This window comes from Zingiber officinale, chromosome 11B, assembly GCF_018446385.1.
Source record: "Zingiber officinale cultivar Zhangliang chromosome 11B, Zo_v1.1, whole genome shotgun sequence".
In the NCBI taxonomy this organism is placed as follows: domain Eukaryota; kingdom Viridiplantae; phylum Streptophyta; class Magnoliopsida; order Zingiberales; family Zingiberaceae; genus Zingiber; species Zingiber officinale.
In genome coordinates this window covers 32298832-32324896 of record NC_056007.1, presented here as the reverse complement: position 1 = coordinate 32324896, position 26065 = coordinate 32298832, and the positions used below count along the sequence as shown (strand labels likewise).

At 38.6% G+C, this 26065-nt stretch overlaps 2 protein-coding genes across 6 annotated transcripts; both read right to left on the bottom strand.

Annotated features, from left to right (window-relative positions):
* Window positions 1–353: 353 nt before the first annotated feature.
* LOC122035065 (SPX domain-containing membrane protein OsI_21475-like) lies at window positions 354–5310 on the bottom strand. Of its 5 annotated transcripts, none has more exons than XM_042594436.1 (6): window positions 5111–5310; window positions 3940–4241; window positions 3657–3824; window positions 3124–3566; window positions 844–894; window positions 354–765 (listed from the first exon to the last, which is right to left on the bottom strand). In XM_042594436.1, the coding sequence occupies exons 3-6, from the start codon at window positions 3687–3689 to the stop codon at window positions 387–389; spliced, it is 906 nt and encodes a 301-aa protein (XP_042450370.1). In that variant the 5' UTR covers window positions 3690–3824; window positions 3940–4241; window positions 5111–5310; the 3' UTR covers window positions 354–386. The 5 variants fall into 5 exon arrangements, with proteins under 5 accessions (XP_042450370.1, XP_042450371.1, XP_042450369.1 ...); XM_042594437.1 differs by lacking the exon at window positions 5111–5310 and adding an exon at window positions 4664–4737; XM_042594435.1 differs by lacking the exon at window positions 5111–5310 and having other exon boundaries at window positions 3940–4451.
* Window positions 5311–6062: 752 nt separating this feature from the next.
* Window positions 6063–25432, bottom strand: LOC122034390 (probable pectinesterase/pectinesterase inhibitor 12). The gene is made up of 3 exons (XM_042593627.1): window positions 24359–25432; window positions 6538–6923; window positions 6063–6454 (listed from the first exon to the last, which is right to left on the bottom strand). The coding sequence occupies exons 1-3, from the start codon at window positions 25299–25301 to the stop codon at window positions 6152–6154; spliced, it is 1632 nt and encodes a 543-aa protein (XP_042449561.1). The 5' UTR covers window positions 25302–25432; the 3' UTR covers window positions 6063–6151.
* Between the last annotated feature and the right edge of the window lie 633 nt (window positions 25433–26065).

The window sequence follows — 26065 nt, the reverse complement described above, 5'->3', positions numbered from 1 at the left end:
GATGTCTAAAATGGTAGACCTTTTACATCGCCTTCATAGACATCGGTCAAAAATGTAATAGACAGAGGTGGAAAACCGATGTCTATGAGGGTTTTTCTTATAGTACGTTGTCTTTTAAATTATTATCTTTTAATACCAATATATCATATTTCAATATAAATATTTAATAAAGAATCATAATTACAAAAGAAAGAATATTCCCCACATCAATATAATTCAAAATGTTACTTATACAAGAATTACAATCACAAAAGAAGAAACATGTCTCATGTTCAAATAAAATTTATCCCAATACAAATAAACAAATACACTCTATTTACAACTAATGAACAATAGCCAAAAGACTAGAAACTTTTAATGATGGTTCATGTCATATAGGATTGCACTTAATTATTATCAACCCAAGTCCCATCACAATCTTCAACTTGTAGGATTTCATTGGACTCCTCTTTCTCACTTGTTTTTTTTTTCATACCAACCTTTTCCAATATGAAGTTGGTGGCGAAGACTTGATCAGGTGCTTGGATGAGAATGAGAAGGGAGACGAGGAGGCAAGCCAAGCCAACCTTGAGGGAAAAGGTCGCCCTGTCTGTGTCCTCTCTGGCAAACTCCCACACTTCCCTCATCAATTTCCTCATTGGTATCGTGGCTTTGCCATTATGATCCTTGGTAGATTTCTTCATGCTTTCTGATTGTGGTGTTGAGTTTGACGGCAAGCAAATGTCTATCTGAATAATGTTACCTTTCTTTCCGTTCATTGTAGTTCTACATGTAAGAAAACAATATCGATAGCACAGGTATACAAGAAAATTTAAAAAACAAAAGTCTATCTATATATCTTACCTGAAGAATAGGGTGATTGTTGATGTATATAAAACTAGCTCTTTGTTGGTGCTGAAATGAGTAAATGGAGAGATTGACATCGGAGAGCATTTAAAGAGAATTGGTAGATGAGATCATGTTAGTGCAAGTGAATAAAACAGTGGTGTAGTGGCAAAATTTTAGCTTAATATGGAGAATGATACATGTTAATAATAGAAAGAAAGATGCATTTAGTAAAATGCATAGACATAATTTGATGATGTGGTTATGGATGCTTGAGAACAAAATAATGTATTACAAATAGAGAATTAGAATCATGAATGCATGGTTTGCCATTGACGAAACATTAATTAATTAGTTGGCTACTTTTTGCTCAACATGGTTCCATCACCGTGCCTACTCAAAGCATGTGGAATAACAAGATAAATAGTATTTATATCTGGAACAAGTAAATTTCAAAACTTGAATATGATCCTACTGAAAAACACTGAAATTTTCAGCGTCCACCATTTATTTTACATGGAATAAGTGCATCTTGTGCCCAAGCTATTATATTATAGGTTTTCAAGAACCTTAAACAATTCATCCATAACACCTAATACAATATTTAAATGAACATGAGATTAAAAGTGTGTGCACAACATGATAATAAAAAAATTTTTGTATCCACATTGTGTAAAATAGCAAGATTCCTACTGAAAAGACTCATCTTCTATGGAGCAAAAGTGAAACAAGACTTCATATTTTTTCTTGCCCTCTTCCTAATCTCCACCTACAGATATATAGAGTTAAGGAGACTAATCATATAGATTTGATGGAAACAGCATGTGCAACCGCCTTATCACATACTAGCTGGTATCTATGTCTATACCAATAGATCCAATTTTAGGTTAACCATACTGATTTGCATTAATAATAATTAATGAAGAACATTGTAAGTCCTTAATTTACTAACATATGACAAATAGAAAATATTAAGAAAATAATAGAACTTCTTGTCATTTACTTGATTTAGTTTAGGGAGTTGAGAGTAATTGGACTCGGACTAAGGAAATTAACAATTTAAAGAAAACAACCCTAGCTGTTAATCTACTTATATTTTCTTATTCTCAATTTCAATGCCTACTAATGCTATATGAAGTTGGAAATGTAAATTTTTGATAATCAGCCTTCTTGGGAGTATATATAACTAATATACTATTTTTTCTTTTGATATAATCTTGTCCAGATTTCTATATATGACCACTGAACTCGAAACAGATTTCCCTTTTAATTCTCTCTTTCGCAGTGCAATGAGATTTAAGCGACATTTCAGCTCTTGTATTACGACATGCCATAATTGAGACCAACTCTCAGTTTCACTAAACCAGATTATCTGAAGATCATATCAAATTGGGTACGTACCAATTTTGGATGCGCACTAGGTTCAACAATATTTGATCTAAACATGTGACCTTAAACCCATGGACAGTGCATCAATCCGACTCCACTCCAACAAACAAGAAATACAAGAGAAGGAATTTGGAACATAAATACTAAGTCTCTTTATATGTTTGAAATTCAAACAAGTTAAATTATGATCACTCTCAAAGAAATTAGACTTTCACAAATGCCTAACTTCAAATTTCATTGAATTCTATATATTGCTTAATACTTCACATGTGTATCTGGAGATTCTATATATTGAAAAGTTGAGAATCTATTAGAGTAGAAGGTTGTAGGAGCAGATTGCAGAAGAAGACAAAAGAAAATATACTCCATTTGTACAGAATGGTAAAGAGATAGATCAACAGTGATAGGATCACTTTCTTCCAAGAGTCTAGTTTAGACATAGCCTATGCTCATTCAATTCTAATCCTAGAAAGTGACTGTGGACCTGTAGTAGTTTGGACTTTTAATATCACAAGTTTGTTAGTTAGTTTGCTTACAAAAAGTAGTCTAAAAGCATAAAATAATGTATGAACTTCACATCACTATTCCATAATCAATGTTACTGAACCTTGCTAGTGCCAAGGGAGAAACTAGAAACAAAAGAAACTTTATACAAGATAGTCAAATTCATCATATTATTTTTGTCTGACACAACTCTCTATATTGGTTTTAGAAATAGAATGAAATGTCAATCACCAATGCCCAACCTCTGAGGCAGGACTTTGCTAAATGATGACAGAAATTCAATAATCAATCACAATTAACACCTAACAAACCACAAGAGAGAGTAAGTTACTAGAATGGTGAAATGGTAAGTACTGGATCCACAGAATAGTCATAAAAGTGAAATAGAACAAACAATTCACTTACCCACACATAAGTCGACCTATGAGAAGAATCGTCAAGGAGTTGAGATCATAGGCCAATGCATAGAGAACGTTGCCCAAAAAGAGTACGATGCTGCTAAATACCAGAGGTCTGAAGTATAACTTGTTAGACCATGCACTAAAATAAACTGAAGAGAAAACTTGTGCTACAGCCATAGAGCCAATAATGATCCCACAAACTGTTGCAGCAGCTCCAAGGCTCATCGAGTAGTCATCAGCAGTTGGCACAATGATATAAGTGTTGACCATATAAAGTAAAGTATTAACCAAGTTCAAAAGAAGTGACACAAAGTGATATCTTCTCTCATCAACATGTTCCTCAGCTTCTTGGATAAGTGCATGTTGTCCCAAGAATTTCAAGAAATTTGTAGAGCGAGTCAATTTTTCCACTAATGCTTGTATTAAGCAAATGACAGGGTCTTGCACCTGATGCCAGAAAAATTAAAAAATATATAAAGGTCTAAAAATATCAAATATTGATAAGATAATTTATTACAAAAATATATAGACACACACATATGTATGGCTGAAACAAAATTGGTATTGCATTGACACTCAATTAACAAAAATATATCAAACCACCATAGCTGTCGAGGGCTGATCATAAAGACAGAGATAACTTCCTTGGTGTTCTTGAAGCTCAACAAGATTGCGAGACAAGGCTCCTACAACAGCTGTTATACCCTATTTATTCAAAATATGTAGCCTTTTAACATTAATTACCACGAGCAAAAGGAAGATACCAAGAATTAAAAAGGATGATTGGAAGGACAGTGTTGAAAAAAGGCAGACATATTACCACATGCTTAAATACTTGTTGTATATGAGAATAAGGATGATTTGATCTAGTACTTAGATAGTAATCAGTGAACTTGTAGCCAAATCGTTTATCAAATTTTTACGAATCCCAGTAGCATTCATATCTACAAATCTGAGAAGCTTTAAAAGATCATGTCCAACTTCAATATATGCTTCTCGCAAATTAGATAGCTTAGATATCTCTGGATGCTCAAGAATTATAGTACGCTCCTCTCCCAACTCTTTAATCCTGTGTGCAATAATTCCTTGTTGCTCCAGAAAGAAGAGTACAGTCTTCTCAATCTAGACAAAATAATGAAGGAATCTTAGACCAATCAGGATAGTAAACAAAATGTTCTCACAGAATAAACAGAAATAGGAAAAAAAATTGTAAAGAGAACCAGAGGATAGGTTCACAGCCATGGTTAATTAGAAAGAAATAAAATTCAACTTCCTCCAAATCAATGTGCCCATGGAGGGAAAATAGTTGATGAATATTGCCTTATAGTATGAAGTTAGGTTGACAGAATAACAACAACACCAACAACAACAATTGATAACCAAAATATAGAATAGGTTTCGAAGTTTCATATACTAGTTTGAAGCTGTCAGAAGTCCAAACTTGTAAAAGAAACCATAAGCCATTAAAAGAGTGAGATTGTTCATAATAGAGTAAAGTAATTGATCGAATCTAGCTTTATATTCCGAAGTTTGAAAGAGCTTACTGGATGCTTGATGACAGTAACTTTTAAACAATCTTAACCACAACTAACCTTACACAAGTGCCAATCCCCCCTCTTCTCTTTCATTCTGCTTGTTTCTCTTATCTTTCAAGTTGAAGTTTAACACTGTAATGATAGCTCAAGCACACATAAAGTCTCTTGGTTAATACAGGAGCTGAAATGTCGCTTAAATCTCATTGCACTGCGAAAGAGGGAATTAAAAAGGAAATCTGTTTCGAGTTCAGTGGCCATATATAAAATTCTGGACAAGATTATATCAAAAGCAAAAATAGTATCAGCCTTCTTGGGAGCGTCAGTCTTTGATTTCCCCCTCTTCATGGCGAGATCTGTACCAAAGATAATCAGATCTGTCTAGAAAAGTAAAAAAAACACACACACACAAACACACACACAAAAATCACATAAATCATGAGAAATCGTAAACTTTACCTTGAGATTAGGGTTCTACAACGTAGGAGAGGAGGAGCGATCGATCAATGGGATGCGGAGGCGAAAGCGAAGAGGATCAGAAGAGAAGGTGAGGAGGGGTTCGTAGATGAGGTTCGCCAGTGTGAAGAGACAAAGAAAGAAAAACATGGCGGCAAAAAATTTAGGGGAGAGGGAAAGAAAAAACGCGGCGGCAAAATATGGCGAAGGGGAAAAACAACGAAGGAAAAAAAAACAACGACATTCAACAACACTTAATAGACAATGGTTTTCAAAAATCGTTGTCGTAATCTCTAAAAAAGCACACATAGACAACAGTGTTCAAAAACCGTTGTCGTATCCTTAAAAAACCGTTGTCGTAGCTGTTAAAAGGTAAAAAAAAAATAACGATTTGGTATAAAACCGTTGTTGTTTGAGTGTTGTTGAATGAGAATTTTCTTGTAGTGTTTAAATGTTTTCTTTAGGCAGTATAAATTATGGAACTTGATGACAAGTACTTAATGTTTACTAGTGGATAATTATTTTGAAAATTATTTGGGTACTTTTGATAAGTTCAAAATTTATGTATAGATTCAAGTGCTTATATGTTCTAAATGTTCAAAAAAAAATTAAAAAAAGGGCATGACTCATTTAAGATAAGTTAGGGGATGTTTCACTTAAGTTCTGGACTCCAAGCCCCGAGTTTAGGGTTTGGATGTTGATCCCCTATAAATACTAAAGTTAGTAGTGGTATGGATTCGTTGATCCTAATCTTGACTTAATCTTACCTTTGTTACTAAATAATTGTTTAGCTTTCGTAGAACATCCAGACTTAATTAAACCACTGCTAGACCATTTCGATGCCCTGTGTTTTCGTATCTGCAAGTTCATTTTCATCTCTCACCAAGATACTTTGCTTAAGCATCCAAGAAAGATGTTAGAGAAATTAAAAATTAAACTTTTGTTGATTTAGTTTACCAAAGGGCTAGAGTATTTTTTTTTTTCAACTACTAATTAAATAGAGTCATCTCTTTTAATTATTCCAATTCCAATTCACGAAACAGGTCAAATTTCATTGTCGTAAGGGAAGGAGGTGGACTCGAGCCATTCATCCCCATAGATAAACTGCGACACAGAGAAGCTCGACGCCTCATCGTAGTCCATCACGTGGTAGCCCGGCCACGTGATCCGGGCGTCGGTGGCTGCCCCCGGCCCCTCGTTCATGTACTCGCCGTAGTACAACGTGTCCAAGCCCTGTCCTCCCGGCCACTCCTGCCACCCCTCCGGATCCACCAATCCGTCCATGTACGACTCTATGTACACCGTCGTCGAGTAGACCATCCACGGCCGCCCCAAGTACGTCCTCACCTGAAAAACGTACGGACCGATCGACCAATTAAAAGTAATTAATTATACTTAGCTTCTAACTAATTAAGGGACCAATTGATGACCTGGAAGTTCGCAGAGGCGAGCTCCGACGACGCGAGAACGGAGCAGTTTTGGATGGAGATGCCGGTGTTCTCGTTTGGGTCGTCCTTGGACTGGGCCGTGACGGCGTTGGACTGGCCGCGGAGAGGCAGCTTGGCGAACAGGTTGCAGCCCTGGAAGACGACGGCGGCGTTGCCGAAGATGAAGTCGATGGTGCCGGCGATGACGCACTCCCGGTAGAACTGCCGAAACGAATGAACGTACAGCGTGTCCTGGTACCCGTCGATCCCGCAGCGGTAGAGCGCCACCAGGTCGGCGTTCACGCGGAGGGCCACCGCCTGATTTTTCTCCGGCCCAGCAGTGTTCTGGAACGTGATGTCACGGGCCAGGAATCCGTCGCCCGACACGGCTGCAAGCATGTATAGTCATCACTAGATAGATAGATCAATTACCAGATGAGCATCTTTTTGTTTACAGAATTAACATTGACTATATCAATTAAAATTGACTAAATTTAACGTGCGATTTTGACAGGTGACCAAGAAGCTGATACAATCCTCCATGAATTAACACAGAAATCAATTCAGTGCATGTTAGTGCATGCAAAACATCAAAATTGGGGACCATTTTCGCGACCATTTCTTACTTTTAGTGCTGCCGGCCATTGCCAAAAATATCTTTTCCAATGAAACGCACAAATTAATTGTAGACAATGGACCTTGTGTTGGAAAAATACGAATGAAAAAAAAAGTAACAGAAGGAATAAACTCTACTATGAATGGGATACTAGACCCACATTAAGAGTTGAGTGGTTTGAAAGTTGGTTTATAAAAAATCATAATAATTAAAGTTGTGAATATATATGAGTCGGGACTCTCTTTCACATATAGATCAGTAGGAGATTCAAATCTAAGATTTGGATTACATTGAACCTAGATGATTCATATGTGAGCACAATTTATACACGTCGAATGTTTGACCAATCAGAGAAAATTTTACTAAAGTGGATTAATCTACATTTTATCATTTGAATTCATTTTGCTACTTACTCAAGTGTGTAACAAACACATTAATTTTTGATCTAAAATAGTTGAATGATAACTGCCCAGACAAAATGGCCAACCATTGACGGATGTCAGTTGGCGTTACTACCCGAGTAGGTGGAGACATTGAATGATTATTACTCAGTCATTCAAATGCAACCAAGGATCAAAGCCTCTATACAAGTAGTGAAAATTCTATTCATTCCCCCACATTCTCTTCTTCCCTGATAGATGACTCACTCTGTAGGTCTTCTATGATAATGCTTGGATACAGGCTTGGTTCGCCACAAGTAATTATTGATTGATTGTGTGCGTAGTCATATCATTGTATCTTTGAAAATAGACATTAAGCGTGACCTCGAAATACCACCAGAGGGAATGAATCTGTATTAAGGAAACTATATCTAACACATGCCTCGGTAGTGCTTTTCTCTTCTATTGCTTGACAGTCTTACCTCCCATGCTGATAGCCTTGCTTTTTTGCTTGGTTGCCCAACCTACTCAATGATCTTGCCTACCCGCTTGACACCTCTCTCTGCCTAGCCTTCAAGCTCAGTAGTTTGTGTTGGTATCTCGTAGTAATTTTGATATGATCAACCAAGTCAGGTTAGGTCATGTTAGGTGTTGTGTCTAAGTGTTCAGGAGTTTAGGAGCACAAGAAGTCAAGCGAAAGACGCGGCTAGCGAGAAGGACAGCACGGGAGAGAGCCGACAGGCTTGGTGTGTCTGAGGGATGAGGTGCTGCGGAAGAGTACACCAGTGGACGAGAAGAACACGCGTAGCGGTCCAAGGGACGAGAAGCCGCAGCGGAAGCTTGCTCGAGGAGAAGACCGGGAAATGGGTTCAGGTGAGCCCTATCCCGGATGGCGGCGATCACCCAGGTGATCGGAGCAGCAGAAGAGCAAAAGGAAAGCTGGAAATACTACTGGAGGCGCCTTCACGCTCCTTCGAGGCGCTTTCTATAAATAGTACGAAGGCGACTTACATCCCTATGGAAGGCGCCTTCAACCAGGCAAATTTTGTCGTTGGCAGTGGATAAACTTTTATCCACTAGCGCCTTACTGGAGATGCCTTCCAACCCTATGGAAGGCGTCTTCCAGCCCAGGATAAGATTTTCTAAGGGCTATAAAATGACCCCTGCACCTAGGAAATATAACACAACACTTGTAATTGAATCTTCTTGTAGAGCCCAAAAATTCTCAAAATAAATTTTAGAAATATTCTATTATTTTTCTGGAATTTTAGAATATTTTTATGGAATTTTTGGAGTAGCTGAAGTAGCAAAATCAAATAAAAACGTAAAATAGCCTAAGCGGGAATTGAACCCGAGACCTATTAGACCCTACGATTTATACAGGACTTTAGTAACCAGGTGGCCCCAGCAGGGGTGTGCTGAAAGAAGAGGAGAGGAATTATATTTATGATCAAGTTGGGTTGTATTGATCTCTTAATATAAATAAGGAATTTAAGCGGGAGTTTATTATTCTTGAACGACAACTCTCCCTCAAACCTCACCGCCGACCCTCCCTCTTCCTCACCCTCTCGGCACACCAAGCCCAAGAAAACCTAGGGTTCGATCCCTAGGGTCATAGGAGTACCTTCCGGCGACATCTCCGATACGAGGACGCTTCTCTCCGCGAGAAGAACGCGTAGACGTAAGAGGATCGCTGAAGAGATCTACTTCTCCGAAAACCTGGCGATCGGATTGTAAGAAAACTTAGCGCAAGATGTAAGTAACCCCTCACCTGCAGTATAAGTAGCTAATCGTATGCTTTTATGTTCTTAGTTCGCTTTTATGTTCTTAGTACAGCCATACGCAGAGTTAGAGCACACCAGGTACTCGATAAAATGACTAGTACAGTTATATGCTACAGTAGACATTTTAATAGCTCAGTTAAATGCCATAGTTGCATTTTAAATAGCATACATAGTCTTTCTTCAATTTATATGGGACTACGGACCAATGGGTAGGCTCCCATAGTCGCCTCTAGGTTCAGATGACCTAGCTCTAGGTTCAGATAACCTAGTATAAGCAAGATAAGATAAATTAGTTTATGAACAGTATTTTACTTTTATCAGTGGCACTGTACTGGACTCTCAGTTGTCCTTGGGTTGGGCTCCCATAGTCGTCCCTAGGTTTAGATAATCTAGTAAACCCTACTGGATTCGGGACTAGCTACCTCGGGTCTAGTTAGGGATGCGCGCATAGCAAGTACCGTTGTCAGGCCCATCAGCAACATGATTATTATTTTTATCTATTATGAAAGTAGTTTTCAAAGCTTCACAACTCAGTTAGGTGAATACAGTTCAGCTTCAGCATTAACCTAACATAGGTTTTAGCTTAGCTTATGTATCGGTTAGTTTCCTTGATCATACAACAATTAGTATTATGTTCAGTATTTGATTGCCATGACTTACATGCCCAGATGCCATGTTTTTTTGCATTTCCAGTATGATCATGTATTTCAAATAACATCTTTTAAAAGCATGATTTCATCGAATGCATGTTTTGTGAGGTAGATGGTTCTTACTAAGCTCCCAAGCTTATAGTTTTCTTTTCCTTATACTGCAGATAAAGGTAAAGGGAAGATGGATTAGCGGAGGCTGAAGGGCAATGCGATAAGATGTGTGTGAGAAGGAACCTGGAATAAAGATTTTTGGGAACTAGCAAATTTAAAAACTTAGTATTTCCTTATGTTGTTACTTTTCTGCACTTTTAGGATGTTAAGTATATGAATTGTGAAACTGTGTATTATGCCATGCTTAGACTGCTAATTGTCTTGATATTAGATAGCAAGGTATGAGTAATAACATACCTAGAAGTATTGTTTCATGTTTTAGTTGAATTCTGAAAGTTCTGTATGAGTTCGTGTGGGATTTCAGTGAAATCAGAAACCCAATCGATCAGCCGATCGATTGAGGAGTCCTCAATCGACCAGCCGATCGATTGGGAAGTAATTCCCTACGAATAGAGAGCAGCTGAATTGATCAGCTGATCGATTGAGAAGTCCTCGATTGATCAGCCGATTGATTGAAACGCGACTTCCGCGTACAGTGAGCTGTTGAATCGATCAGCTGATCGATTGAGGTTCCTCAATCGATCAGCCGATCGATTAGGAGAACTCCTCGCGTACAGAGCGTTACTGAACCGATCATTGGATCGATTGACTAGACTGGATCGATCAGCCGATCGATCCAGAAGGTTCTTCCGTGCACAGAAGTACGTTGAATCGATCAGTGGATCGATTGAATATTTTTCAATCGATTGAGTCCCAACTCAATCGATTGGGGAAGTCTGATTTCAGTTGGAAACAACTAATTTCAGCTCCTAAACTATATGAGAAGTTTAGATTCTAGATTTTACGGCAAATAGTAGAGATTTTAATTAGTACAGCTTTCCGCATTTTATAGTTTAGTTTAGCATAATGTAACCCCCGGCCTTACACCTTAGCCAGTAGAAGGCGGGGCGTTACCCTTCTTGAGTTATGTTCTTTAATTGATTGTGCAAATTGCTGTAAAGAGGCTTCTCCACCTGAAGGAGAGTTTTAGTATCCTTTTAATTTCCTTGGATTAACAACCTCCCCATGTAACCAAGTAAGTCGATTGTGTCTCTTTTTTTTATTTAATTTCTTAATTCCGTTTATGCAAGTATTAGATTTAATTATGCTATAAAAGTTCGAGGAAGGTTTGTTTTTGATTGCACGGCATTCTCCCCCCTCTAGCCGGCCACTAACGGGACCAACAAGTGGTATCATAGCCAGGTTCACTTCAGGAGGACTAACTGCCGAACGAAGCACACGAGATGGCCAGATCAAGCATCTACCCACCGAAGTTCGAGGGAGATTTCACCAACTAGAAGAAGAAGATGAAGGTATTTTTCAAAATTGATTTTGATTTACTTTTAATAATGGAATTTAGTTTTGTAGTACCAGAAGGCAAAGAAAAATACCACTAGATCAAAAAGGAGCAGGCCGATTTTGTGGCAAATGACAAAGTATAGTTCCATCTACTAAGCGTCTTACCACCACAAGAAGTCAACCGGATCAGAGCCTACGAGCTGTGAAGGAGCTCTGGGAGAAATTTGTGGAACTACATGAAAGAATCTCGGAGGCGAAACTCGCGAGACGGGATCTGCTCAGAAACCATATCAACAGCATCAAACTGGAAGAAGGTGAAACCGTTGCACACCTTCACTCAAGGATCAAGGAGCTCATCACTAGACTCACGAATCTCGAAGAAAATGTAAGTAACAGAGATTCACTAAGGTACGCTCTTAATGCATTCCCTAGAAATACTTAATGTGCATCATTAGTAGATGCTTATTATATATCTAAAGATCTAGATTCAACTACTTTAAAATAATTATTTTTAACTTTTGAAGTCCATGAAACGAGATGTACAGGTCTGAAGAAGGAGCATAATATTGCCTTAAAGGTAAAGGCGAATAAACAAAATTCAGAATCTTCTCTCAATGATAATGAAATAGCACTGATGGTATGTAAATTTAAAAAGTTATTTAAAACTAAAAGATTTAATCAAGTGTAGGGTAGAAAAAAAAGGATAAGATGCTACCACTGCAATGAAGAAGGACATATGAAATATAACTGTCCTAAATTAAAAGACAAGGACAAGAGCAAGAACAAGAAGCTGACCCAAGCGAACAAGTGTTGGGACCTTGACGCCTGCTAGAGGGGGGTGAATAGCGTCTCACCCAAATCGATCGCTTCCTATAATGTTAGTGCATAGCGGAAATATAAAAATAAATACTAACAAGAGAAAGCAAACCGAACACGTTGATTTAACGTGGTTCGGAGATAAAGCTCCTACTCCACGGTTGTCCGTAAGGTGGACGATCCCGATCCGTCGGTGGATGACTCCTCGGAAAAACTCCGGCTAGCTCAAGCTCCTTGTCGGTGGAGAAACCTCGCCACAAACACTTTAATACAAGCACACCGATCACACGAGGGCTTGGGAGACTCTAATAGGCTTTAACCAAGTCTATTTCGTCAACCATGCCAAAGCACCTCGAGCTCTATTAAATAGAGCTCGAGAGGAAAACACTAAGCTATTTTCCCGCTACCAGTCGACTGGTGTATGCACCAGTCGACTGGTCCTTTAAGTGAAGTCGACCGTTACCCAACGTTCGGCTACCAGTCGACTGCTACAGTGTACCAGTCGACTGCTACAGTGTCGCTATAGTAGTGCTATAGTACTGCTGTAGTAAATCCTAAAACACATAGAATTTTGCCCTGAGTACAATCACTCAGCACTCATCCTCGCCCGACCAACCTAGACCTAGCTTTCTAGCCTCCTCCGTCAGCCTCGTGTCCCTCGGATGTCTCCCCATCCTTCACGTCTTGCCTTCTGGAGCTTCCTTCGGCCTTGTCCATATTGTCGGATCTTCCTTTGCCAAGAGGCTCCTCACCTCCGGGACTTCATCCATTTCCAAGTCACACTTAGACTTACGTTGCCAAGACTACATGCTTGGACTTATATCGCCAAGACTCATTCTTGGACTTTCCTCCTTTGCCAAGATCACACTTGGACTTTCCTTGTTGTACCTGTATCCTGCACACTCACAATGCATATCAAATACAACAATAAACCTAACTTAAACCTTTCCCCAAACATCAAAACCTAGGGCACCTAGATTGCTCCAACAGCAAGTACAAGAATATAAAGGTGATGTGGGATGAAACATCATTCGAATCAGAAATTGAAGTCATCGTAGGACTTGCGCTAGTGGCAAGTCACCAAGAAGAAGGAGACGAAACAAGCTCATCTGAAATAAGCATCGAAAGCATCGATGAAGGGGGAGCGACATCGGAAGAAAGCAGTAGTACTTCAAGAGAAACTTTGGATCACGGGATCGACAAGATAAGCAAGGTACGATCTCTTTCTCCAGACAAGTTATTTCAATTTATAAAACTATTAACAAAAAATTACTGTAAATTAGAAAAAGAAATTAAAGAATTGAAATCAACTTTAGCTAAATCTTGTCGATTAGAAGAATTTGATAAAATAAAAAATAAAAATGAAAGCTTGAAAAATAAAATAGAAAATTTGAAAAATCATGCATGCTCAAATATTCAATATATTAGAAAATATAGTAGATTGAATTGGTACCTTAAATACCATAAGGGCCAAATTAGGAAAATTTCAAAAAATACATACTTAAGAAATTTTTAATTAACCCAGTAGGAAGGAACCTATATTGGATTCCAAAATCATATTTGGATTGAATGTTTTTAAATTAAGGTTTTCAGAGTAAATTAAATATTAAATTTTTTTAAGAGGTTTTGTTTAGAAAGTGGATGTTGTTCCAATATCCAAGAAGACCTAGTGCCTCGGCACAGCATGGAGGTCAATTATTGAAATAAATATTTAATTGACTAACTGTTAAGCATTTAGAAGTTATAAAAATACCTTAATTTTTTGTTAAAAATTAATTCGATATTTTTTAATTAATTCTTATCTTTTAAAATAGTTAGAAATTTTTTTCACTGGTTTTATTATTTTTACTCTTAAACTTTTAAATGAACCCCATTTTTAATGTAATCAAAAGAGGAGTAGGGAAGAACAAGTCTAGATGGTACTTGTAAATTTTTTTTCTTGTAAAAAGGTTAAAAAAATTTACTTGAAAATTTTTCTTTTTAGTAATTTTTTTTTTTGTAAAATTTTTCTAGCAAATTTTACATAGAAAAATTTTCTTACTTGCAAAATTTTTTTACCCTACCTTAACTTAGGTTTGATCACATCAAGAAGGGGGAGATTGTTGGTACCCCATAGTAATTTTGATGTGATCAATCAAGTCAGGTTAGGTGTTTAACCATGTGTCTAAGTGTGCAGGAGCTTAGGAGTATAGAAAGCTGAGCGAAATACGCAACTAGCAAGAAGAACGGTACGGGAGAGAGCCGACAAGCTCGATGCGTCTGAGGGACAAGGTGTTGCGGACGAGTATACAGGTGAATGAGAAGAATGTGCACGGCGGTCCGAGGGACGAGAAGACGGAGCAGAAGCTTGCTCAAGGAGAAGACCGGGAAATGGGTTCAGGTGAGCCCTATCCCAGATGGCCGTGATTGTTAGTTAGAGCCCTAGAGCCAATCATTTGATAATTGTATTATAGACTTATTGTATCATATTCTTATATAAATAAAGGCATTTGTTTTGGTTATTATACTTACTTGTATTGGTGCCAAATAAACTAAGTATAATAGCGTCCTTGAGTAGAAGGTTCTCACCTATATCAATCGGTTAGTTGAACCGATAGTGAGATGATATAGGGAACACTACTCTTAATCATTTCTAGTCGAGTATTAACATTCAGGGACAATGTTAATGCAATAAGACTAGCATGTAGGTCAACTCGATGACTTGATCTCACAAGTCATGGATATAGAGATATCAAGTTGACACATGGGTATGCATTGGAGAATGTATACTGAATGACCCGCCATGAGAAAGTATCATGGATCGTTATATGAGTGTCATATACTTTCTCATGTGGCTATTAGTATGACTACTAGTCCTTGGACCTGAAGTCACCATGGATCCCTACATAAGGAGTTATGTACTTTGGTTTCGTCAAACGTCACCCGTAACTAGGTGGACTATAAAGGCGATTACTGGGTATGTAACGAATTATGCATAGGGATGTGAGTGATGTAGATGAGATCTATCCCTCTTATATGACGGGAGCGACATCGATATTCTTGATAGAGTGAGACCACGAAGTGCATGGCCATGCCCAAATGAGTCAATATGAGATATTGAGCTCATTTGATTTGGTGAGTCTACTTGGAGTTCAAGATTTAGATTGATCAGAGGATGACACGGTCTATGCCTCACATTGATCAATCTAGATGTCTAAGATAGAAGGACACTTGTCATATATTGTGAGGAGTCACAATTAGTAGTCACAAGGTGATGTTGGATCTCAACATTCTTGTAACTTGGGTAGTAATGATGTGTTGCTAGATACCGCTCATTACTTATGCTCCTAAATGGGTTTAGGGGCATTGCCAACGTTACAAGAACCTATAGGGTCACACACTAAGGACAATTAGATGGAGATTAGGTTCATATGATGAACCAAGAGAATTAGATTCATTTGATGAATCAAATTGGATTAAGAGTAATCCTAATTGGGCTATTTGAGTTGGACTCAAGTTGATTCATGTGTTCAATGTGTCTAATTTAGATTATGACTCATTGAATCAATTTAATTAAATGAATTAGATTCATTATATTAAATTGACTTGAATTAAATGGTTGGATTAGATCAACCATGAGAGAGATTAAGTCAAGTTTGACTTGACTTGAGAGGAAGATGAAGAGTCAAGTTTGACTTGACTTTTTGCCACCTCATTGGTGAGTTGGCATTAAGTGGCCAATGATGAGGTGCCACATCATCATGTTTAGCACATGTGTGTACCACCTCATGGAGGTTACAAATCTCTTTAATGGCCACACTTAATGCAAAAATGGGGGTTACACTTTGAGAAAGTGGCCGGCCACTTTTGTTGTGAATGAGAATTCATTTTCTCATTCAAGGCAATTCACTTCTTCTTCCTCCTTGAGCTCTCTCTTCTTGCTCTCCTTCTCCTACCTTGGTCGAACACCCTAGGTGCTAGCACACCTTGTTTGGTCCTTCTCCATCTAGTGTGTTCGTGTGGATACGTGTAGAGGATTGTCTACGTTGACAATCTTGAGATCCGGCAAGTCGTTGGACGAGCGGGATACGAAAAGGGCACGCATCGAAGGTATAAAAGGTTTTCCCTTTGTAGATCTACTGTAGATCGAAGTTTTGAAACTCGTACTTGTATTTTTCGAAAGATTTTTCTTTGCACGGATCCGGTGGCTGGGGCTTTCGGGATTTCCGTGACGCGAAAACGTGGTTTTCGCGGCTCAAAAAATCCAACAGTGATCACCCAGGTGATCGGAGCAGCAGAAGAGCAAAAGGAAGGTTGGAAATACTGCTGGAGGCGCCTTCAATGGGAGTTGAAGGCGCCTCCGAGGCCGCTCTGCGGCCTCCATGCCTTTTGTGGAAGGCGCCCCTCTATGGCTGGAAGGCACCTTCTATGAACAGTATGAAGGCGCCTTCCAGCCCTATGGAAGGTGCATTCAACCATGCAGATTTTGCCATTGGCAGTGGTTAAACTTGTATCCACTGACGCCTTGCTGGAGGTGCCTTCCAACCCTATAGAAGACGTCGTCCAACCCAGGATAAGATTTTCCAAGAGCTATAAAATGACTCCTAGATTTAGTAAATAGAACACAACACTTGTAATTGAATCTTCTTGATTTCTGTTCAATAATTGAGTGTGCAAATTACTGCAAAGAGGCTTCTCCACATGAAGGAGAGTTTTAGTACACTTTTAACTTCCTTAGATTAACAACCTCCCCAGTTGTAACCAAGTAATTCGATTGTGTCTCTTTTTTTATTTAATTTTTTAATTCCATTTATGCAAGTGTTAGATTTAATTATGCTATAAAAGTTCAAGGAAGGTTCATTTTTTATTGCAGGGCTATTCTCCCCCTCTAGCAAGCTGCTAATGGGACCAACAATTTAACACAGCTTCGCTCAACCTATGATTCATAAGCTCTCTACTTATCTTTCTAGTTCAACCCATTCAAGTCACTTTGGAGTTAGACCCGCTCAGGCAACTCGACAGCTCGGCCCACTCAGGTCACTTGGGAGCTAGATCTGCTCAAGGCATTTAATGACCAGCTTGACTCGCTAGGGTCATTCAGCAACTTCCTGGTAATTTTGCCTTCCTAGCAGCTCGGTCTTCCAAGCAATTTAACCTTCCCTAGCATCTTGGATAATCTAATAACTCAACCTAACTAGCCTAACTTAACAACTTGAGTTCAACATCTCAAGTCATCTTGATAGATAAGTTTGAGTTATTTTTTCTGTAATTTCAATTCAGACTATTCTTTTGTAATTTTGGCAACAATCTTCGTAGCAAGATTGCCTGACAGCCTTAAAACATATTTTGATCAATTGAGATGGCCACAAAAACTGTTGAGAAGCAGGATGATCAACATATGATGATCCCCTCCGTACCGATTAAAAATATTCCAATCAACCATGAGGAGAAGCTAGAGAAGTTCATTAGGTTGAACTTTAAATGGTGGCAACAGGAGATGTTCTTCTATCTGACCATACTAAATCTAGCCCAATTTTGACAGAGAAACCTCCTAAATTGGCTAAGAATTCTATTGATATAATGGAATGAAAAAACCATTCAAAGTTCCTATATGTAAACTATATCCTTAACTGTCTTGTCAACTCATTGTACATTATGTATAACATGAACAGAATGATGAATAAACTATGGGAGTCCCTGAATCAAATATACAAGATGGAGAATGTAGGAAATAAAAGGTTTATTGTGGAATGATTTCTATATTACAAGATAGTGATCAGTTAAGTCCAAGAACTTCTAGTGATTCTACATGAAATTTACTCAAAAGATATGGTGATGAGTGAGACCCTTTTAGGTGCTCAACATCATTGAGAAGCTATCACTTGGATAGAAGGATTTCAAGAACTATCTTAAAAACAAGAGGAATGAGATTAATATCAAAGAACTCATCGTCAGACTCCGAATCGAGGAAGACTACCAAAGCTCCGATGTAAAGATGTTCACTCTAGTGACTGTTAAAGCCAATATGATCGAGCATGGTCAAAGATTGAAATGGAAGAATCTCAAATCTCCAAAGTGGAACCTACAGGTGGTGTAAGCAAGAAGAAATTCTTTGGAAAATGGTTCAACTGTGATTGAGTCGGTTAGAAATCTTCAAAATTCACGAAACTTAAGAAGAATCAAAAAGACAACCTAAGGACCATACATGGACCTTTGCACTGTGGTCTTTGAAGTAAATTTGGTAGGCTCAAATCCATAGCAATGGTAGATTAGTATGGGTGTCACCAAACATGTGTGTTGCAACAAAAAGTTTCTCCATAACTTTGAAGAAGTTAAATATGGAAATAAGTTGTTCATGGAAAATTTAGCAACCTCAAACATTAGGGGCTAAGGGAAAGTGGTACTAAAGACAACCTTAAAAAAGATATGACTCTGAACAATATGTTGTATATTCTGGTGATTTAAAAGAATTTAATATATGAATCACTTTTGAGCAAATATAACTTTCATATTATTTTTGAATTAGACAGAGTTATTATATTCAAAAATAGAATGTTTGTAGGGAAAAAATTATGTATCTGATAGTCTATTTAAGCTCAGTATAATGGTCATTAGGCCAAAGAATAATAAAAATGAAAGTTGTTCCATTTATATGCTTGAGTCTTACTATTTATGGTATGGTAGATTAGGATATGTTAATTATGATGTGTTGCATAGATTAATTAATATGCAAAATATACTAACATTCCATCTTGATCCTAAATACAAGTATGAGACTTGTGTTGAAGGAAAATTTGATAAGGTTGTCCTTTGAACATGTTGAAAAAAGTAGCGAATCACTCGATCAAATCCTCATTAATATGTTTGATCTAAAAGGGATACTGACATATGGTGGGAATACGTGCTTCATTATCTTTATTGATGATAACATAAAATATTTTATATGTATCTTTTTAAAAGTAAGGATGAAGCTATAGAAAAATTTATTCTCTATATATAAGAATGATATTGAAAAATATCTTAATAAAAAAAATTAAGGTGGTGTGAAGTGACCAAGAAGGTGAATATATATTATGGTTCGCTGAGTTATGTGTTAAACATGGGATCATACACTATATAATAGCTCCCTATACTCAGCAAAATGATGTTGTTAAGCAAAAAGAATCATACTTTGAAGGAGATAATGAATGCTCTTCTATTAAGTTCTAGATTACTTGAGTATATGTGGGGGAGTTGTATTAACAACTAATTACCTTTTAAATAAGGTGCTCTAGAAGAAAATAGATAAGAACCCTTATGAGTTGTGAAATAGAATAAAGTTATCTTATACATACTTATGAGTATGGGGGTGTCTTGTAAAGGTTTTGATGCATAATCCAAAAAGGATTAAGATATGACCACCCAAAACTATTGATTACATATTGATTAGATATGTACATAGCAATAGTGCTTACTAGTTTCTTGTATATAAGTCTCAAATACCAAAGATATACAAGAACTCATTTATTAAATTGAGAAATATTTCTTTCTTTGAATATGTGTTTCCATATAAGATCCAAGAGGAAACAAGTTCCTTAAAATGGGGATTTTATCCACAAGAAGAAGAAGAAGTAGATGAACCATTTGAGATTGAGTTTAGATGAAGTAAAAGAACTCAGGTAGAAAAATCATTGAGAACATATTTTATCACTTTCATATTTTGGAAGATCCTTAAAGTTTCTCAAAAGCCATAAACACTTTTGAAGGAAATCACTAGAAAGAGTTAGTTGCATCTGAGATTGATTCAATCTTGTGAAAACATACTAAAAAATTTATGGATCTTCCTCCAAGAAATAACCACTGAGTTTCAAATAGATTTTTAAAAAGAAAATAAAATCAGATGACATGATTTTAATAAGCCCAAGACTAAATTGGTATTTAAAGGTTACTAACAATGTGAAGTCCTTAATTACTTTGATATATATTTTTCAATATCGAGAATAACATTCATTAGAGTATCATTGTCTATTATCGCTCTATGGAATCTGAAAATAAATCAAATGGATATAAAGATAACTTTTCTAAATGAAGATTTAAAAGAGATAATCTACATATTGCAATACAAAGGGTTTTCTAAGTTAAGGCAAGAAAATAAGGTTTGTCGATTGATAAATTTATTATACGACTTGAAATAAGCTCTAAAATAGTGACATAAAAATTTTGATAATGACATGAAGGAAAGTGGATTTAAAATCAATGAATGTGACAAATGTTGTGCAAAAAGATGTCCACATATCTCCACAATGACATGATATTGTCCACTTTGGGCCTAGACCCTCATGACTTTACTCTTGGCCTCTCCCCAAAAGGCCTCATGGCAATGAAAATATCCTACATCCTTTTAAACCCATGATCTTTTACCAAATCTTTCCAATGTGGGACTTTGATCGAACCCCAACAATTCTCCCCTCAAATGAAGGACCACAATTACTCTCATGTTCTGGACCCCTCGTGAGCATTCAGTCATCCTGACCTGTTCCGGGCCTCCCCGCAAGCAGCTGGATCCGATCAATCTTGACCTGCTTCGGGCCTATTCGCGAGCATCTGGTCACCCTGACCTACTTCGGGCCTCTCTACGAGCATCCGGTCACCCTGACTTACTTCAGACCTCCCTACAAGCATCTGGTCACCCTGACCTACTTGCCTCCCTATAAGTATCCGATAACCTTGACCTGCTCCAGGCATCCCCGCAAACATTTGATCACCTTGACCTACTCCGGGCTCCCCGCGAACATCCGGTCACCCTAACCTACTTCGAGCCTCCCCGCAAGCATTCAGTCACTCTGACCTGCTCCGGGTCTCCTCACAAGCATCTGGTCATCCTAACCTACTTCGGACCCACCGTTAACTTTGTTCAAGGCCGCCCCACATGACATCTAATATGGGCCATGCCTCTGATATCATTTGTTGTGCCCAAAAGGATGCCCACATATCTCCACAATGACATGATATTATTATCCACTTTGGGTCTAGGCACTCATGGCTTTGCTCTTGGACTCTCCTCAAAAGGTCTCATGCCAATGGAAATATCCTACATCCTTTTAAACCCATGATCTTTACCAAATCTTTCCTATGTGAGACTTTGATTGAACCCCAACAACAAATATGTCTATATTAAAAACACTTAGTATGACTGTCATTTTATGCCTTTATATAGATGACATACTTATCATTGAGTGCTTAGGAAATAAAATTTATAGGATATTTGAAGGACTTGTTCTAAGTTAGTTCTTATTATGCGGACAAGATTTTTGAAAAATTCATCAATTGTGATATTGCATTGGCATGAATTTTGATAGATACGAATCAACATCTATAAAAAAAATCGAGGAGAAATTATTTCTCAGATAGAGTACTCTAGAGTAATTAGAAGTCTAATTACTTGATGAGTTGTATATAACCACTTAGCCTACGCAGTGAGTAAACTAAGTAGATATACTAGTAATCTCGATGTTGAGCATTAGAAAGGGATAATGAGAGTATTGAAATACTTAAGATACACTCATGATTATAGACTGCACTATATAAGATACTATGTTATGATTGAATGATACAACGATGCAATTGAATATCTAATGTGAAAGACTCAAAATCTACTAGCGGATATTTGTGTTCACATTAAGAGGTGTAGTCATTTTGTGGAATCTTCTAAGAAAATCGTAATAACCAACCAAATCTACTATACAATTTGAGTTCGTAGCCTTTGATAAATAAGGCGAAGAAGCTAAAATTCTAAGAAGATATTCCTAGATGTTCAAAATCTGTGCTAATAATTTTTATACATTATGACATACAATCAATTATTAGACAGGCATAGAGTTAGTTATATATATAATGGTAAGTCTAGACATATACATCATAAATATAATACCAATAAATAACTAATCTCAATAGGAATTATCATTGTTTACTATGTAAAGTCAAAGGATAACCTAACGGATCTACTAACCCAAGTTTTAAATAAAAAGTTAGTTGCAAGCTCATCATGAGGAATGAGATTGATGCACGTGAAGTATGTTTTCCTAAATGAACCCCAACCTATGTTAACTAGAAATTCCAAGAACTAGGTTTAATGGGACAATCTAATTGTATTGACTAAGTAGATAACAGTGGAAAAACTACCTAATGAGCCAGTGATACTAATAAAGGATGAACGTTAAATATATGACTTTTAATGATCCAATGAAGTAATATATATTCCTCTTGAAAGATCACGTATGTAAGAAATAAGTGAGATATCTTTGAAGAGAATTGAAAGCCACAATTTTTAGAAATTTTCACAAAACTAGACATTTTCCTGGCTAAAAACGAACACACCTATGAGAAGTGAGTTGTATGAGGGAGTGTCTTGGGTGAACTATGTAAATACTTACCCAAATGACAGAACATGACATCACGTCTACTAGTTAGACAGTAAGTAAATATGTCTTACAAGGAAAGATTCAAAGGGTAAAACTTATTTATCATATACATGACTCAACTACTAAATGTTATTATATATTTTATTTCTATTCATGTGGAGGATTGTCGAAAAAATATGAATGAAAAAGTGGTGGATGAAAGAAACTCTATTATGAATGGGATATTAGTCTCAAGTTGAGAATTGAGTTGCTTGAAGGTTGGTTTATAATGAGCAATAACAATTGAAGTTGTGAACATGGAGAGGAGCTCTTTCTCATGCTCAATCCTGCATAGGAGGCATAAATCTAGGATCCCGATTGCATTCAACCCAAGTGAATCGTGTGCGAGCACGATATACGCGCATTGAATATCAAACCAATAGGAGCAAAATTTCTCTAAGCATAACAACTTACATTTATCCATTTTACTACTTGCTCAAGTGCATAACAGACCCATTAATTTTTGAAACGGTTGACTCTTCTCCCACTTGATAGTCTTGCCTTCCATCTATAACAATACTTCTTTCTTGGCTGCAACCTAGCTTGCTCGATGATCTTACCTACTCTCTCGGCGTCTCTCCGCCTGGCCTTTGGGTTATGTACGTAGTTCGGCTCAACTTCGCTTGGCCTTTGCCTTTGGTTCAAAAGCTCTTTGTCTAACCATCAAGTTCAATTCACTCAGGTCACTCGGGAGTTGTACCCTCTTGGCCTACTCGAAGTCTCGGCCCATTCAAGAAATTGGGAGACACTCGACGAGACGACGTAGTTCGGATCCTCTGTCTCGAACTGTCTCTGTCCCCATGTCCCACTGCCGATCGGACGGTCCAGATTGCATCTCAAGATGCATTGCATATCACAAGAATATTGCACACATCTTAAAGATGTCATGATACCTTGAGATGCAATCTGGACCGTCCGATCGACAGTGGGACATAGGGACAGAGGCAGTTCGGGACAGAGGATCCGAACTACGAGACGACGACCACTACTTGGTAGCTTAACCCGCACGGATCAATCAGCAGCTTCTTGGCAACTCTGCCTAATTAGACCAACTTGATAGCTTGAGTTCAACCTTTCAAGCCTGATAGATAAATCTGAATTATTATTTTTATAATTTCAATTTAGATTATTTCGTTGTAACCATAACAATCTTAGCAGCTAGATTTCCTTCCAAATTGTTGACCCATATTGCATGGTCTCCAGCAGGGACGTGTGGTTCTCCGCGGCTATAAAGATTGTTTCGTTTTAGTATATTTTATTAATGCATGGAATAAACCTGATTAATATAATACATTAAGCTCGTTTTAGTCCTTGGTCATGCACGAGGAATATTAGTTTAATTATAAATTATTATATATATATATATATATATATATATATATATAGAACTGCTATGCTATGGACAAAGCCCGTGCGGATCGTTGTGGACATGCTTCCTGATCAGTCTGGTGACCGATCAGGAGGTCCCCTGATCGGTCACGGTCTACAGACCGATCAGGACGTTCCCTGATCGGTCCAGAGACCGATCAGGAGGTCCCCTGATCGGACTGGTGATCGATCAGGAAGCATGTCCGCAGCGGTCCGCACTGACTTTGTTCGCAGTATAGCAGTTCTGATATATATATATATATATATATATATATATATATATATATATATATATATATATATATATATATATATAAAAGAAGATTGGGAATATACGACTCACCAACCGTGGCTGATCGGAAAGTGGACCAGCCGTCGGCGACGCTGTGGTTGGATCTGATAACAGTGACGTCCTTGCCGTCGCCGATGAGGACGATGTTGGTCTTATTGCTGGTGATGAAGACGTTCTCTTCGTACACGCCGGCTCGAACTAGGATGATAATGCGATCGTCGTTGTTGGTGGGTGCCCACTCCACCGCCTCCCCCACCGATGAGAAATTTCCCGTCCCGTCCGCCGCTACCACCACCACAGAGTCAGGGTCGTACTCACCATAGTCCCAGCCCTGCAGCAACCGCCTTCCTTTCCTCCCGACCCATGCCGGGAACGGCGACGAGGAGGCCGTACGGATCCCTTTGTGCTGGCCGCCGGACGAGCGGGCAACGAGGGAAAGCGAGTTGCTGACGTGGGCGTAAGCCGCGTTCCAAGCGTCGAGGAGCGGAGCCTTGCGCGGGCCTTTCGCACCGGATAAGCCTTCCAGGCAGGTGGCGCGGTTGGTGAGAGCGGCGGAGAGGAACCCCTTGGCGTCGGCGAGCTTGCTGGGCTCCGTCCCGATGAGGCCGACCGACCTCTGTATAGCGGCGAGGGTGATATCGTTAAGTTCGCGGCAGTCCTGTAGGGAGCCTCGCTGTGACTCGGTGAGGCCGCCGGCTTCTGGGGAGAGGAGTGGGGATAGCTTACTGGCTTCGTCGTGGGCCACTCGAAGGGACTGGAGGGCGAGGAAGAGGACGGTGGGGTTGATGTTTACGGAGATGGAAAGCTTCACGACGGAGAGGCAGGCGGTGGGGTAGGGCGTGGATTGGCACAGAGCGTGACCAGCCGAGCTATTTCGGGCGGCGGCAGCGGAGGGATCGGTAGAGGCATTAATGGAGGTGATTGTCGGTGGCGGCAAAGCAGAAAGGAGGAGGATGAGGAAAAAGGTCTGCAGCGGCGGGGAAGTGGGAGCCATTGAATTTGGTCTGGTCCGTGCCAGAATAAAGACGCTTATATTGCCAAAAAATTAAGTAATCTTCTTGGAACTTAGAATTTGTTTGGTAGCTTGCAGTGGCGGTGCTAGGCTAAATAATTTTCGATTTTGATCGCAAAGTGTTACGCAACTCAATTATGTGAATTTCTCGATTGCGTGTCAGCGCCGACACAAGCATGCAGCAGCTGGCTCACGACGTACGTGAAGACAAGGCACCACGATGTGAAGGATTTTGTTGCTTTGCTTTGCCCATACTCAGTTGCGATGACTTGCTGCCCGTGAGGGCTGATCTCTTAGGGGTTCAGACCACCGAAAGCGAGCGCTTGGTTAATGGACACAACCCACAGACTTAAAAAAGACAAAGACAACATGTGTTACATAATCACTGCATGCGCTTATGCATAGGGCTGTAAAGATTGTAGCAGTTTACTAGTGATACGACGATTGAGATTAAAGTAAAAAAAGGTCGGTTGATATAGTGGTCAAAGTTAAAGAAGAGTCAACCTTAACAATCTGTACAGTTGGTTCCTTCGAATGAGAGATAGTAGATAAAATCGTCATGCCAATCAAACTGAGGGGCCGGTCGGACTGAGCCGAGTCTTATTCTTGGTTCAAGAATAACATAGTTAACTAGTTCAGCAGAGTGATCTAGCCGATCGGACCATACGTCCGGTCGAACCAATTAGATACTCAGTCTTTTCGAACTTCCTGACTCAATGAAGAGGTTGAACGAAGGCCGAGTCTTT

Coding starts and splice junctions, on each gene's coding strand:
- LOC122034390 (XM_042593627.1), bottom strand. CDS start 25,301: ATGGCTCCCACTTCCCCGCCGCTGCAGACCTTTTTCCTCATCCTCCTC. Junction 6,924..24,358: donor TTTCCGATCAGCCACGGTTG/GTGAGTCGTATA, acceptor ACATGCTTGCAG/CCGTGTCGGGCGACGGATTC. Junction 6,455..6,537: donor TCGCCTCTGCGAACTTCCAG/GTCATCAATTGG, acceptor TACGTTTTTCAG/GTGAGGACGTACTTGGGGCG.
- LOC122035065 (XM_042594436.1), bottom strand. CDS start 3,689: ATGCAATACCAATTTTGTTTCAGCCATACATAT. Junction 895..3,123: donor ATAGGTCGACTTATGTGTGG/GTAAGTGAATTG, acceptor TACTCATTTCAG/CACCAACAAAGAGCTAGTTT. Junction 766..843: donor ACAATCACCCTATTCTTCAG/GTAAGATATATA, acceptor TCTTACATGTAG/AACTACAATGAACGGAAAGA.